Genomic DNA, 12,058 nt, shown 5'->3' with positions numbered 1-12,058 from the left:
GACATCATCGATAGCGAATTCATAAGGTAATCTGGGTGAAGAGGATGTCTTCTACAGTGATTGTTACAGTGACTCTGAGGCTGTTGACAAAGGCATAGACTGTGATGAAGCACCTAGAGCTGACAAGATCGAAGAATGTGGCGATGTCCTGAGACCGAAACGATGGAAACGTCGTGTTATAATAAATAAATCTGATAATGCTTATTATGAACACTGGGACGATTGTGATATTAACAGTATTTATAATAAACAAGCAAGTAAGATGGTGGTAGAAGAGATTGATTACACATCATGGAAAGATCCAAACATATTGGTTGACCGGCTAAGACTTCTACATGGCTCGCTTTGTGCAGGAAACTATTCGTGCATCAAAGAAATATCCTTCATACTCAAAGAACTGAGGAAAGCTGGCTACATACAATAATGGCTTCTTTTACTTGTATTTGTGTAATGTTGAGAAGTAATTAAATATTGAAAGTAAAAATTTAATGTTTTTTATTTATTGTATTCTGATTTCCAACTAAGCCTGTGTGTTTCCGCTAATGTATGTGTGATCATTCCGTTTCCTGTGTGTAATGTGTGTATACGTTTCCTTTCCTGTGTGTACTGTGTGTACGTTTCGTTTCCTGTGTGTACATTCCGTTTTCTGTGTGTACTGTGTGTACATTCCGTTTCCTATTCGAGAATGTTTATTTCTGGGTTAACTGTAGAATCACGTAAGAATCTGGTCACTTCATCAATTGCTGTAGAATCCAACTTGGTGGATTTAAGGCATTCAGGCATTATCTGTGAGTACAGTGATTCATGTATACACGGAAATCGGAAAACAAAATTCAACATCCGACGGAACAATATTTTGTAGTTACCAACTTGACATTTGTTTAAAGTCCCAAATGAAGGTAAACGCTTTCCTGAAATATTTAATGGAAACTGAAAAATCTTGTCTTCAATGGTTTTAGGCCATAAGAAATATTGTCGTGTGTCTTTTAAAATTAAGCCTCACTAAAGCATAGTGATTAATATGCCCTAAGTTAAAAGTGACGGGGTGTTTTCTCTAGTTTACCCATTAAAACTTTTTATATTAATATTAGTTATTTTTTATGTTGCTCAAAATGATTGGCTAACAAATTCATTGGTTGGCCATCATGGAATTCTCAGATAATACATATTTTAATGTTGGTAGTCTACGCAAACCAAACTTGGTCCTAAAAAAATTCATAAATAGAATGTGTATCAGAATATTTAAAATTGAATTGCGATTAAAATACATGTGTACAAATACAAATGCATTCATGTTCATGAATATAAAGTAAGTTTCCCAAATCAGTACATGCTTCATAATTTTTTTTATATAATAACGAATTAAAAGTACAATACAGTAGAACCTCGTTAATCCGTGATGCGCTAATTTGGGAATCGGATAATCCAGGACGATTTAAAAGATAAGAAAAAAAAGAGAAGTAAACATTGTCAGCGCTTAAAATTAACGTCACGCGGGCCGGCGGCTGGCAAACACTACAAGCCATCGCGTAACTCTGCAACGCTGTTTGTACCGACCCTTTGTGTCGCCCCCCTTTGAGCTGTCAAATTTGTCACTCTTTAAACTTGAGGGGGATATCCTGACTTCTGCTTCCCGTCTCCCTTTGTTTGTTTCCACCCGCCAACGCACAGCAGGCGCCTGGCGAGTGACGTGTCTGGCTGGCATTCGGCTGTACAAAGTGGGCGAGGGGGGAGGGTGCAAGGTCAGCACGATCTTATCTTTCTCTCTTCGGCTGTTGTAAATGACCCTGTTCTAATGGCTAGGCAGTGCTGTATTTTTTTAAGCCGGGACACTAATTCGAAGACGGCTGGCCCTTACCGTGAACGGCCTTTACCCAGCTGCACGCCGGTGTCTGAGAAGCTTGACAAGACCTTCCGGGCTTTTAATCGCTAGTCCGTGAAATTCGGTAATCCGTGATTATCTCGGTCCTGACCATGACGTATTAACGAGGTTCTACTGTATCTCAATAGGATGTGTTCCAAGGAAAACGTAAACAGGCCAAGTAAATTGTAAGCATTTAAGTTTTTAAAGTACTACATTTACATCAATATTTTTCCTTGAATCCCGAATCTTTTCCTTCAAATTTCGAATCTTTCGAATACTAGACATTCGGTGGGATTCGAGGATTCGAGGATTCAACCGGCCCATCCCTAGTTTTAACCTCTTTTGCAGGCCGATACATATCAATGAACCTTTACAAATTTCACACGTGCATTAGAGTTAAATGTGTAAAGCTAATTTACCGTAAACAAAGAAAATCTCGCGCATATACGGCCGGCCACGGAAACGCTAGGATGAAGAATTTTGTCTATGTTTCTCGCAGGTTTTCACTGTCGCTAAATAGAAATGTGTTTACGTTGGGCTAGTATGTACAGTATATCGACCACGGTTATATTGTTGTGTTGATTATCGCACAAAGCAAGAACTATCGTGTGAGCGTTAGCTTTCGTCTGTTGTTTTATCGAAGTTGGTGAACCTGTTAGCAACAGCGTCATGCTCACTTTATTCGTTTTCTTTTAGTAATGGCCGCCATATGTAAATATTGGTATTGCGTGTCGTGTAGACACGCGTAAACTGGAATGTTTCTCGGGAATTTGAATATGAAATCGGTAAAAAGCCTGTAAAGTTCAACCCGTTAAACCGGGTTAAAAAATATTCGTAAACGATGGAAACGGGATTTTTTTAACATTGTTCTTGCGGGATTTTTTCGGGACCACGGACATTGAACAATAAAACCGGGAAATTCTACAATGCGGGAACGGATAAACGAGGTTTCACTGTATATGGCTCTAAGTGAATCAGAACGTTCTATGGCAAAATTGAAACCAAACCTTTCAACATCAGGTACAGCAGCCAGGGTAAAATAAAAACACAATCTTGAGCTTTCATTCAGTGCTTAAAGATTTAAAGTCCTGAAATAAAGTTCATAATTTTCCTCACGGATCTTGTCTCAAGCCACATTGGTTGGTTATTTAATTTTTCTTGTAATTACTGGTATTTACATAGTTTTCCTACGAATTTATGATGATAGCACACTTTCAATTTAAGTTTTGTAACAAATGCTTTCATTAGATTATTGCTAAGTGTCATCTTAAAGCAGTAAAATGTTACACAGTTTCTCACTTGAAGATTTTTTAAAGCCAGCATATATTCTTGTTGCATAATTTGCAACAAACATAAAATTGAAGACAGCTTTTATGATAAATTTACAAGAGCCTCAAATCATTGTAAACAAGAAAATGAAATAACCAAGACTGAGTCTTGAAACAAACTTTCAATAATGTTTATTCTCATGGTGTTGAAAATTCTCAACAGATTGCATATTTGATAACCTGATTAAACTAGACAATCGGCAGCAGGTCACTGCTTCCCGAACTCACCTTGAGGTCGAGCTTCCGCAGGTCGAGCTCCAAGGTCAGGTAGTAGCCCGTCCCGAACCTCGACTTGAGGAACAGGCTCGAGCCGCAGCACCGGAGCCTCCCGTTCGCGATGATGGCAATCCTGTCCCCCAGAAGGTCCGCCTCGTCCATGTAGTGCGTGGTCAGGATGATGGTTCGACCTGCGGGGGGAACCCACGCGCACCTGAGAGACCGTGCGCGGCGACACTCGACACCGCCGGAGGTCACACGCAGCGGTGCTGAGCGCTAGGACAGGAGTACCCACAGTCCCCACACTCCCACTTCAGCCCGCGTCCCTCCCGTTTTCCTGACCGCGGCTCTTATCATAGAATTTCACGGCTCTACAACTAACTGCGCTGCCACGGCAAATCCGAAAAGGGCCAAACAAAAAAAAAATAGGCACAATCACAATGCACGTCCTCAAAATGGTCGCTCGCACACCTAACTTCGCACCGCCCGCCAGCGCACTCACTCTGGTCTTTTTTTTTTAAATTTTAATAATCAATTAATTAAAACAATTAAGGATTTCTTGCTTCATCAGTACAGCTCTACTAATGACTACCGTATTATTTGTGGTTTTTTTTTCTAGGTAGCATTTATTTTTAAGACTTTATATTTAATTTGTGATGAAAATATTTTTTTTATTTTATCATCTTAAAATTCCATGCAGATACAGAGAAAATACATGTTGTGGCCCCCCCAAGAAATCCGAGAATCTGTTTACTCAATATTTGCCTCATCTCACTCGAAAGTCGGCCAAACCCATCACTTAACATTTCTTAAAATTGAGAGGATTCATTTAGCACAATGTTAATTTTACTGCCAGAGTCTTGAATAGCATGTCTGTAAATATCAATTACATATCCAACTAAAAAAAAAAAAAAAACATATACAGGTCTATTTATGTTTACCTTTCTTATATTTGAGCAGCAACTCCCAAATGGATCGTCTTGAATATGGGTCAACACCTGCTGTCGGCTCATCTAATATAACTGTCCTGCAAAACATTTAATAAATTTATAATTATTGTTTCCATCTACATTTAACTTTTTCTTAAATTTACTTTAATTTATGGAACTTTAAATACATACTAACTCTTTTATTTCCAGTAAAAAGTTTGCTTATGGTAATACTGTTTAACCTTCTTTCGTTAATGACATGGACAACAGAGTGCTTATGCCACTAGCAGTTAACAATTTAGGATATTGATACAGTTACAAACTGGACTGACTGTTTAATTTTTTTTTTACAGAAATGGGTTTTTTATGCTGTACCTACACATAACAGATGATGATGTGAAAATTTTATCGGTGTAAAAACAATTACTTTCAGGTCTTATTTTCACCTTCTCTCCAGCTAAATCTCATTTCACAGAAGTCATTCTTTAAACTCATCAGAAAAAAAAATTGTCTCAATCAAATCAGCATGAACCTAAAAATTCATTGCTTTATGAAGAAATATTTCAAAACAGGACTGCACATATAAATAAATCTGTATGAATTACTTACCTGTACATACAGATAGATATTCAACTTCTAGAGAGAGAGACACCATGTGGCAATTTGTCTGAGAAAATGTTTTTTTTTTTTTTTTTAATTGTGAAAAGTATTTGCCCGACTTCAAAAAAATAGCAGATAAGGTGTACAATAAAACTAGTGCTAAAATTATTTTTATTATTCTACATTTTTTTTTTAGACTGATATTTTTTTAAACTATTTCACCGAAAATATGCAACATATAAATATTACCCCAATTTTGGTGGAGTAGGTATTACAAAACAGCTTTTAAAAAAAATAAAAATAATAACAGCGAGTTTGGACTAAAAATAAAACTATAAAAGCTTGTCCGGACCCATTCACTGCATGAGCCATTCAAGGAACGTATGCGCAGAGAGAGGGGGAGGGACGGGAGACTCTCACCTCGAGCCACCGATGAAGGAGACGGCGACGGACAGTTTCCGCTGCATGCCCCCGGAGAGGTGCTGGGCCAAGGTGTCCCTCTTGTCAGGCAGCTGCAGGTCCCAGAGCATGTCCTCGATCTCCCGCCTCACCTCCTGAGCCCGCCGGCCCTTCAGCCGGGCGTAGAACCACAGGTGCTCCTCCACCGTCAGCCTGGAACAGTTCAGGGGGGTCGCCACGCTGTCTCCGGTCTTCACGCCCGGGGCGTAGGAACCGGGGGGACAGGGGGGACGTGTCCCCCTGAAATTTTTGGGTGGAGGGGCTGTTCCCCCCCCCCAACTTTCTAGACCGTGATATTTTTATTTTATAATATTATTCTCCCCAACTTTATTTGTTATTTCTTCACTCATCAAATTTTATCTTAAGGAAACAATAATAATTTTTAACATCGATGTATCCAATGGTTGGATACAAAAACTGCTTAAAAAGCACTATTTTTCACTTTTAAAATCAAAATTTTCCGGTGGAGGACCCCTGGACAAAATCATTAATTGTCCCCCCCAACTTTATGAACACAGCTACGCCAACGTTTATGACAACAACAAGATCCATGGTGTCCGCAAACGTAGCAATCCCATTTCTTGCCTGAAGTGATTCTGAGACAGCAAACGGGAATCGGGAATCAGGGTTCTACAGATACATGGTGAATAGGTATCTGTGGGGAATATATATATATATATTTATTTATTTATTTATTCGTTAAATAATCTGATACTCGATTCAACATTTAAAACTGAATACCTATACAAAAATAATTATTGAAAGAAAAGAAAAAATGTAACCAGTATGATGCTAAAGATGATTACTGAGAAATTTATATTTGTACTGCAACATTATTCACACATTGTTTCATATTTAACAACTCTCTGTAATGGCTTCGTGTATATTACTCTCTATTTCTTTTACACATTTTAATACACACAGAAATTCTTGGGGTGTGAGAAAACTTGAAATATTCCACTACATAAAATTAAAATGTACAGTGCTTCTCCATACTCACAGATCAAAAAGAACATTATGCTGCGGACACATTCCCAAGCTTTTTCTAATGGAATCCATGTCGTGCCGTATGTCCTGCCCGTACACCTTGGCTGTTCCAGACGACGGTCGGATCAGACCTGTCAGAATTGAACTGACACACGATACACGTTAAAAACTTTATAGTAAGCTATCACATGTATCACAATTTCAAAATATGGTACTCAGTAATTCACAGAATGATAACATTTTACAAAACATAACTGGTAAATAAGATATCTTTCACATTTAAATACACTCCTTTCTTAAAGCACTACTAAGCTTTCTCTTAACATCATCATTTCACATCAATAAACATTTTTTATTCTTCTCTCCCACATCCTTTTTATCACACTATCTTTTCTACAATTCTTTCTTCCCCCTTTTCATACCACCAACTTCACTACAACACTTAACTTATACATTCTCTCACCTCATCTAATACAGAGTCCAGCTAACACAAACTACGCTAATCCAAACAATACTGATGATAAAAATTATTTTAAAAAACTTGATTTTAAAAATTATTTTTGATGTCTTGATTCAGTTAAAAACATGTTTAGTGATTTTGTGCTTTTAAAAGAGTTATAAGATGTGTTCTAAAATTACTTGATGCTTATAGAGATCTATTTTACCACATGCTATTGCATTACGACAATTGCACGGGTAATCTGAAAACAAAGTAATCAGAACAGGTCTCTGCCCCAATTAGTTTGGAGTAGCGGAACTCCACAGTACTACTCACATAAAACCAGCCATAATCTGACCATATTTTTGCCCAAAATAATGGGATTGTGGGATTGTGTAATGAAACAAATTATTTTTGATCAGTAGCACTGCTGTGTGGCTGCTGACTTGTGCAAGCTAGTGATGCTACCACTCTTGCGAGTTAAGAATCTAGGATTGGACGCCGAGAACGTTGGGGCATAACTGCTTCTGGTGAGCGTCAGGCAAAACGAAGGAAACTACAACAACTAAAGATGTTAGTTTTCCAGGAAAGTATTTTTTTGGGAAAATTTTCCTGTAATTTATCGGATAATATTTCTGCAAAAAGCAGAAAATATTTTGGAGTTGTACTTTTACACACAAATAAATTTTGTCAACATTTTTTATCATGCAAACAGAACCAAATAAAATATAAACATTTGTCTTTCTTCACCAAATAATATCTCACTCTTAATATTTGAGAATTGGTTACCCATACTACCCTCCACCAAAAGATGGGAACGAAAAATTTTGATTTAATGAATTACTACCAATCTTGCAAATTATTGTATAACGTTTAATAACTTATTATGTAAATTAATGATGGTAATGAAAAAAAGGAAAAAAACTTTGTGAAAAATTATGTGAAATTATTTTTTTGAAAAATTTTCCCACTTCCATCTCTACCAGCAACACAGGGAAACAGCACACATGAATTGAAACTTGATGACCACCTGTTGCCCACAGGAAAATGCACACCAAAAACCTTTATGATTCACAGGGAAATTTTACAGCTGTGTGGCACCGGCCCTGTTACTTCTTCCCTTTGCCTCTAGCAATAAATGCCACTATTTTTTCTTATTCTTCGAAGTGAAACTTCTTTGGACGCGATGAGAGTAAAATTTCAAGGCCGAATTTTAATGCAACGTTCTCGCAAAACATTAATGTGAATACCTTTCTGACGCGAAAAGGACAGAAAATGGTAACTTGACCAAAAAGATGTAAAGAGAGCATGATTCTGTATATGTTGCTGGGCTAGTTTTCGTTCTCCTCTTTGTGCGCTGATTCGCCCCCCCCCCCCCCCCCCCACACAAAAAAAATAAATATAGAACTTAGAGAGACAGAAGAACAAAAGAATAACACAGTGTGTGTGTGAGCATGCACATATTTCAGAAAATAGACATGAGTATCCTATACAGTCAACTGTGAATGCCTTGAATTTTATATTTGTTACCAGAGCGATCGCGTTCCTCCTAGTTCAACCAGCAGCGCAGAGAGCGCTGTTGAGACAGTTCCTGCATTTCCCGCACAGATAGCGCCACCCGTTACGAATTTCGTATTTCATTCAGAGATTTGGCATGTTCCAAATGGCAGAATTTTTTGAAGAAACATTAACACTCAGTTTTTCTTTATGGTGTGAGTATTTAAACAGTTGAGGTTTAAACTGTTAAAGAAGTTTCACTTCAATCACGTGTACTGTTTTACACATGCTCTATTTTTTTAATTATTTTCTTCGTTTTAAATTACGTGAGAGAGATATAAAGGAAGGATTTGGCTATTGCTTGTAGGAAATCAGCCCAGGTTAAGACTGGAATGGTTTAGGGGAAAAACGGAAAACAGAAATTAGGATTGGAAGTAATGAGTTTGTCCTCTGAACTGTGAGACCTTTGCTTCACCACCGCTCCACCTCGCTTCATAAATAGGTGCAAGATTATATGTTGAATTGAGATGAAAAAGAAATAATATCAAAAAGCATGTCAAAATACAAGTTCATACACCATATAGCACCAAAATGCAGTTATATCTTGTAATTAAGTAGCTATTAACAAAAACTTAATTCAAATCATAAAAAAGTAATGTGTTAGTTTTTGATATTCGAAGACTTACCAGGCAAAAAGTTGTGCCTGACTGCATGGATAAGAAAAATTTATTTATTTATTTTTTATTTTACAGTTCTTATTGAATCTCTTCTAAACCACAAATGCTAATTTATTTTTATTTTTTTAATGTATCTGTTTAAGACCAATTTATTACAATTTATTTTAACGTAAAAATGCAGTATATAAATTTTACCATTATGTTGGTGGAGTATTTCAAAACAACTTTCATTTATAGAATACAATGTTCAAGATAAATTAAAAAAAAATTTCCTTTACATTATAGAGAATATTTTCGCTATATCCATTTTGCTATAACTCCCCCACTAGATGGCGCTGAAGCATATTAACTTCTAAACCGTTCAACCGATCGCCATGGGTAAACACAAAATCATAGGCCACAAACATACAGACAGCAATTGTGTGTTCACCACCTTGTCATATAGCACTATCCATTTTGCTTTAACTCGCAGACAATTAGGGATGTGCGAATCCTTGATTTTCAGTTCGGTTCGAATCAGATTCGAATCCCTGGCAATATTTGAGATATGAATACGATTCCGAATATTAAGCACAGAATAATTAAAAATAACTGATTAATTTAAAAATAATGTGTGTTCCCTTTTTTCTAACTGTAACTACTGGCAACTATTTATTACACTGAGATTGAAATGTTTATAATTATGTAAACTTAATTAATAATAAACATTTAACATATGAAAACCAAAACATATTTGATTCTCCAACTCAATCGTAATAAACTGCACGCCACAGGGAAATCTGTTTTATAAACGTTTCAGCAAACGAAACCATTTTCTCTCCAATAAATAGCCAAGACGTTTTTTTCTTGTAGGTATGTAATTGTTTTTAGTTTATAGCTTGCTATACGACAAAATTCGTAATTATAGTTTAAGCTCTGGAAATCTCGAAATTCTTTTCATGTCACTGTGTTAATTATTTAATTTACATATCTTTCTTTGATACATCATATTATAAATACTTCCGTAATAGTAGCCTAATTTTATTTTTCACTACTAGTATTTTTGAGCCGTATTAAATTAATTTATAACTTTTGTGAATATTTGTACAGTAGAGCATCCTGTATCCGGAATGGTCGGGACTTAGACTATTCCGGATAGTAGAAAATTCCGGAAAGTAGAAATTCACTATAAGGCCCCCTAATTGAAAAAAAATTGCTCCCGAAGTTTGTGAACATCCTGTAGCTGTAGATGAGGACGACAAGGGGGGTGGGGGTAGGGTGATGACAGCTACATCCGGTGGTGTGACCTTGCCACGGGCACGCTTATCAGACCTTGCCTAGAAGCACGCTACAGCTACGTGACTGTACCATGATGTCCGCACGAAGCAAGCAGACGTAGGCGAGACGTTTGACATTCAATGAATTGTGTTACAATTATGTAATTTACATACAGTTTGTACAGTGATTTGGTGTATCCACATGTTGCATAAATAAAATATAAAATAATAACACATGGTACAGTTAGGTACGGTACATTACAAATAAAAAAACAACATGACTCACTGTAGGCTACACATGTCCCACGAATAAAAAATAATGTCCTAGAACTTAGATAAACTGCATTGAAATAATCACTGTATACGGCCCCACTTGTCTGTGTGTAAGAAACATTGTTTAACAGTCGCATTAATTTAAATTTAAAAAGCTAAACAACAAATTACCTAAATCATCACACATTGTGAAAGACAGGAGAAGTTAAAGTTAATCACTGTCACTGTCACTCTGAACGTAACTGTTTATGTTTGTGCCACTAGTGCCAGGTGTTGGATCGTCAATGTTCTCACTCGTAGTTGAAGCAGGTGTGGAAACAGGAGCTTTTTTGAACATGTCACTAATGCGTTGTTGCCGCACACGTTTGTGCTTCTCTTCAGTCAGCTGTTTTTGAAGCATATACAAATGCATAATTTGCTGGTCGTTGATATAACTTCGTTGCTCTAGGCCAGCTATTAATCGTTCAATGTAGTGAAGGCACTCATCTTGCGAGATTTTCTCCTGTGGTTCATCTTCATCGCTACTGCTTTCATTGTTTCCGTCGTCTTTGTTAAACTTAACAGAGTCTAATATCTCCTTATCTGAAAAGTGATGCATAACGGGAACATTATCATCAACACAAAACCATTCCACAATGTTTTGTTCTTGTAATTGTCAGTCTTCTAGTTCTGGATTTGTTATGTTCTTGGCATACTCCAGCAGTTCGTTCACGTTTTTTTGTTAAAAAACCTTTGAAGTCGGCTTCATTTCCCTTGTCATGAACCTCGTCACGATAAACCAAAGTCGGCCACAAATTAAACCATGCCTTGTGAAATGTTGACGCAGGCATACCTTCCCATGCACGAGCTAGTGACCATATGACATCCTTTATGGTGTATTCCTTTTTAATTTCTGAGATCGTTTTGCTGCCATTCAGATCAGATAAAAAGTTCTTCATGAACTCCGTGCGATAACGACATTTTAGGGAGCGTAATATTCCCTGATCTTGCGGTTGGATTAGTGCAGTGCAGTTAGGGGGCAGATACATGACAGAAACATTATCCCTATTTTTTTTATAGTGTTTCAGCTGCAGGATGCGCGGAGCAGTTGTCTAGCACAAGGACAATCTTGCAGTGCGGGTCTAAGCCTATCTTGTTACAGTGTTGCCGGCTCTGGCGCACAAAACTGTCAAACCATTCTGTGGTTATTGCAGATGTTATCCACGCGGTTTTTGTAGCTCGGTATTCAACGGGTAACACTTTAACACCTTTTAGCGCCCTTGGGTGCAAGCTTTTGCCAATTACGAGTAGCTTCAGCTTGTGGGTACCGGCAGCATTTGAACAACCAAGCACGGTCAATCTGTCTTTAGAATCTTTCATCCCGCTGTGAGGATTATCTGCAGTGCACAGCGTGCTTCGAGGCATACAACGCCAGTACAAAGCAGTCTCGTCCGCATTGTAAACTTGGTCTGCTGTTAAATTGTTGTCCAACACATATTCTGCGAACTCAACAACAAACTTTTCCGCCGCCGCTGTATCTGCAGAAAGCTTTTC

General features: G+C 37.4%; 1 protein-coding gene across 2 annotated transcripts in view; it reads right to left on the bottom strand.

Annotated features, from left to right (window-relative positions):
• LOC134539137 (phospholipid-transporting ATPase ABCA7-like) overlaps nucleotides 1–12,058 on the bottom strand; it is a 100,927-nt gene that overhangs the window by 48,081 nt on the left and 40,788 nt on the right. For both annotated transcript variants that reach the window (XM_063380885.1, XM_063380886.1), the window contains exons 22-25: nucleotides 6,397–6,528; nucleotides 5,358–5,549; nucleotides 4,350–4,435; nucleotides 3,421–3,599 (exon numbers count right to left, since the gene is read on the bottom strand). In XM_063380885.1, coding sequence (XP_063236955.1) covers nucleotides 3,421–3,599; nucleotides 4,350–4,435; nucleotides 5,358–5,549; nucleotides 6,397–6,528 — 589 coding nt within the window. The remainder of the gene's footprint in view (nucleotides 1–3,420; nucleotides 3,600–4,349; nucleotides 4,436–5,357; nucleotides 5,550–6,396; nucleotides 6,529–12,058) is intronic.

Source organism: Bacillus rossius, chromosome 14, assembly GCF_032445375.1.
Source record: "Bacillus rossius redtenbacheri isolate Brsri chromosome 14, Brsri_v3, whole genome shotgun sequence".
Lineage (NCBI taxonomy): Eukaryota > Metazoa > Arthropoda > Insecta > Phasmatodea > Bacillidae > Bacillus > Bacillus rossius.
Note: the sequence above shows the minus strand (reverse complement) of the source record. Positions and strands in the feature narration are given on the sequence as shown.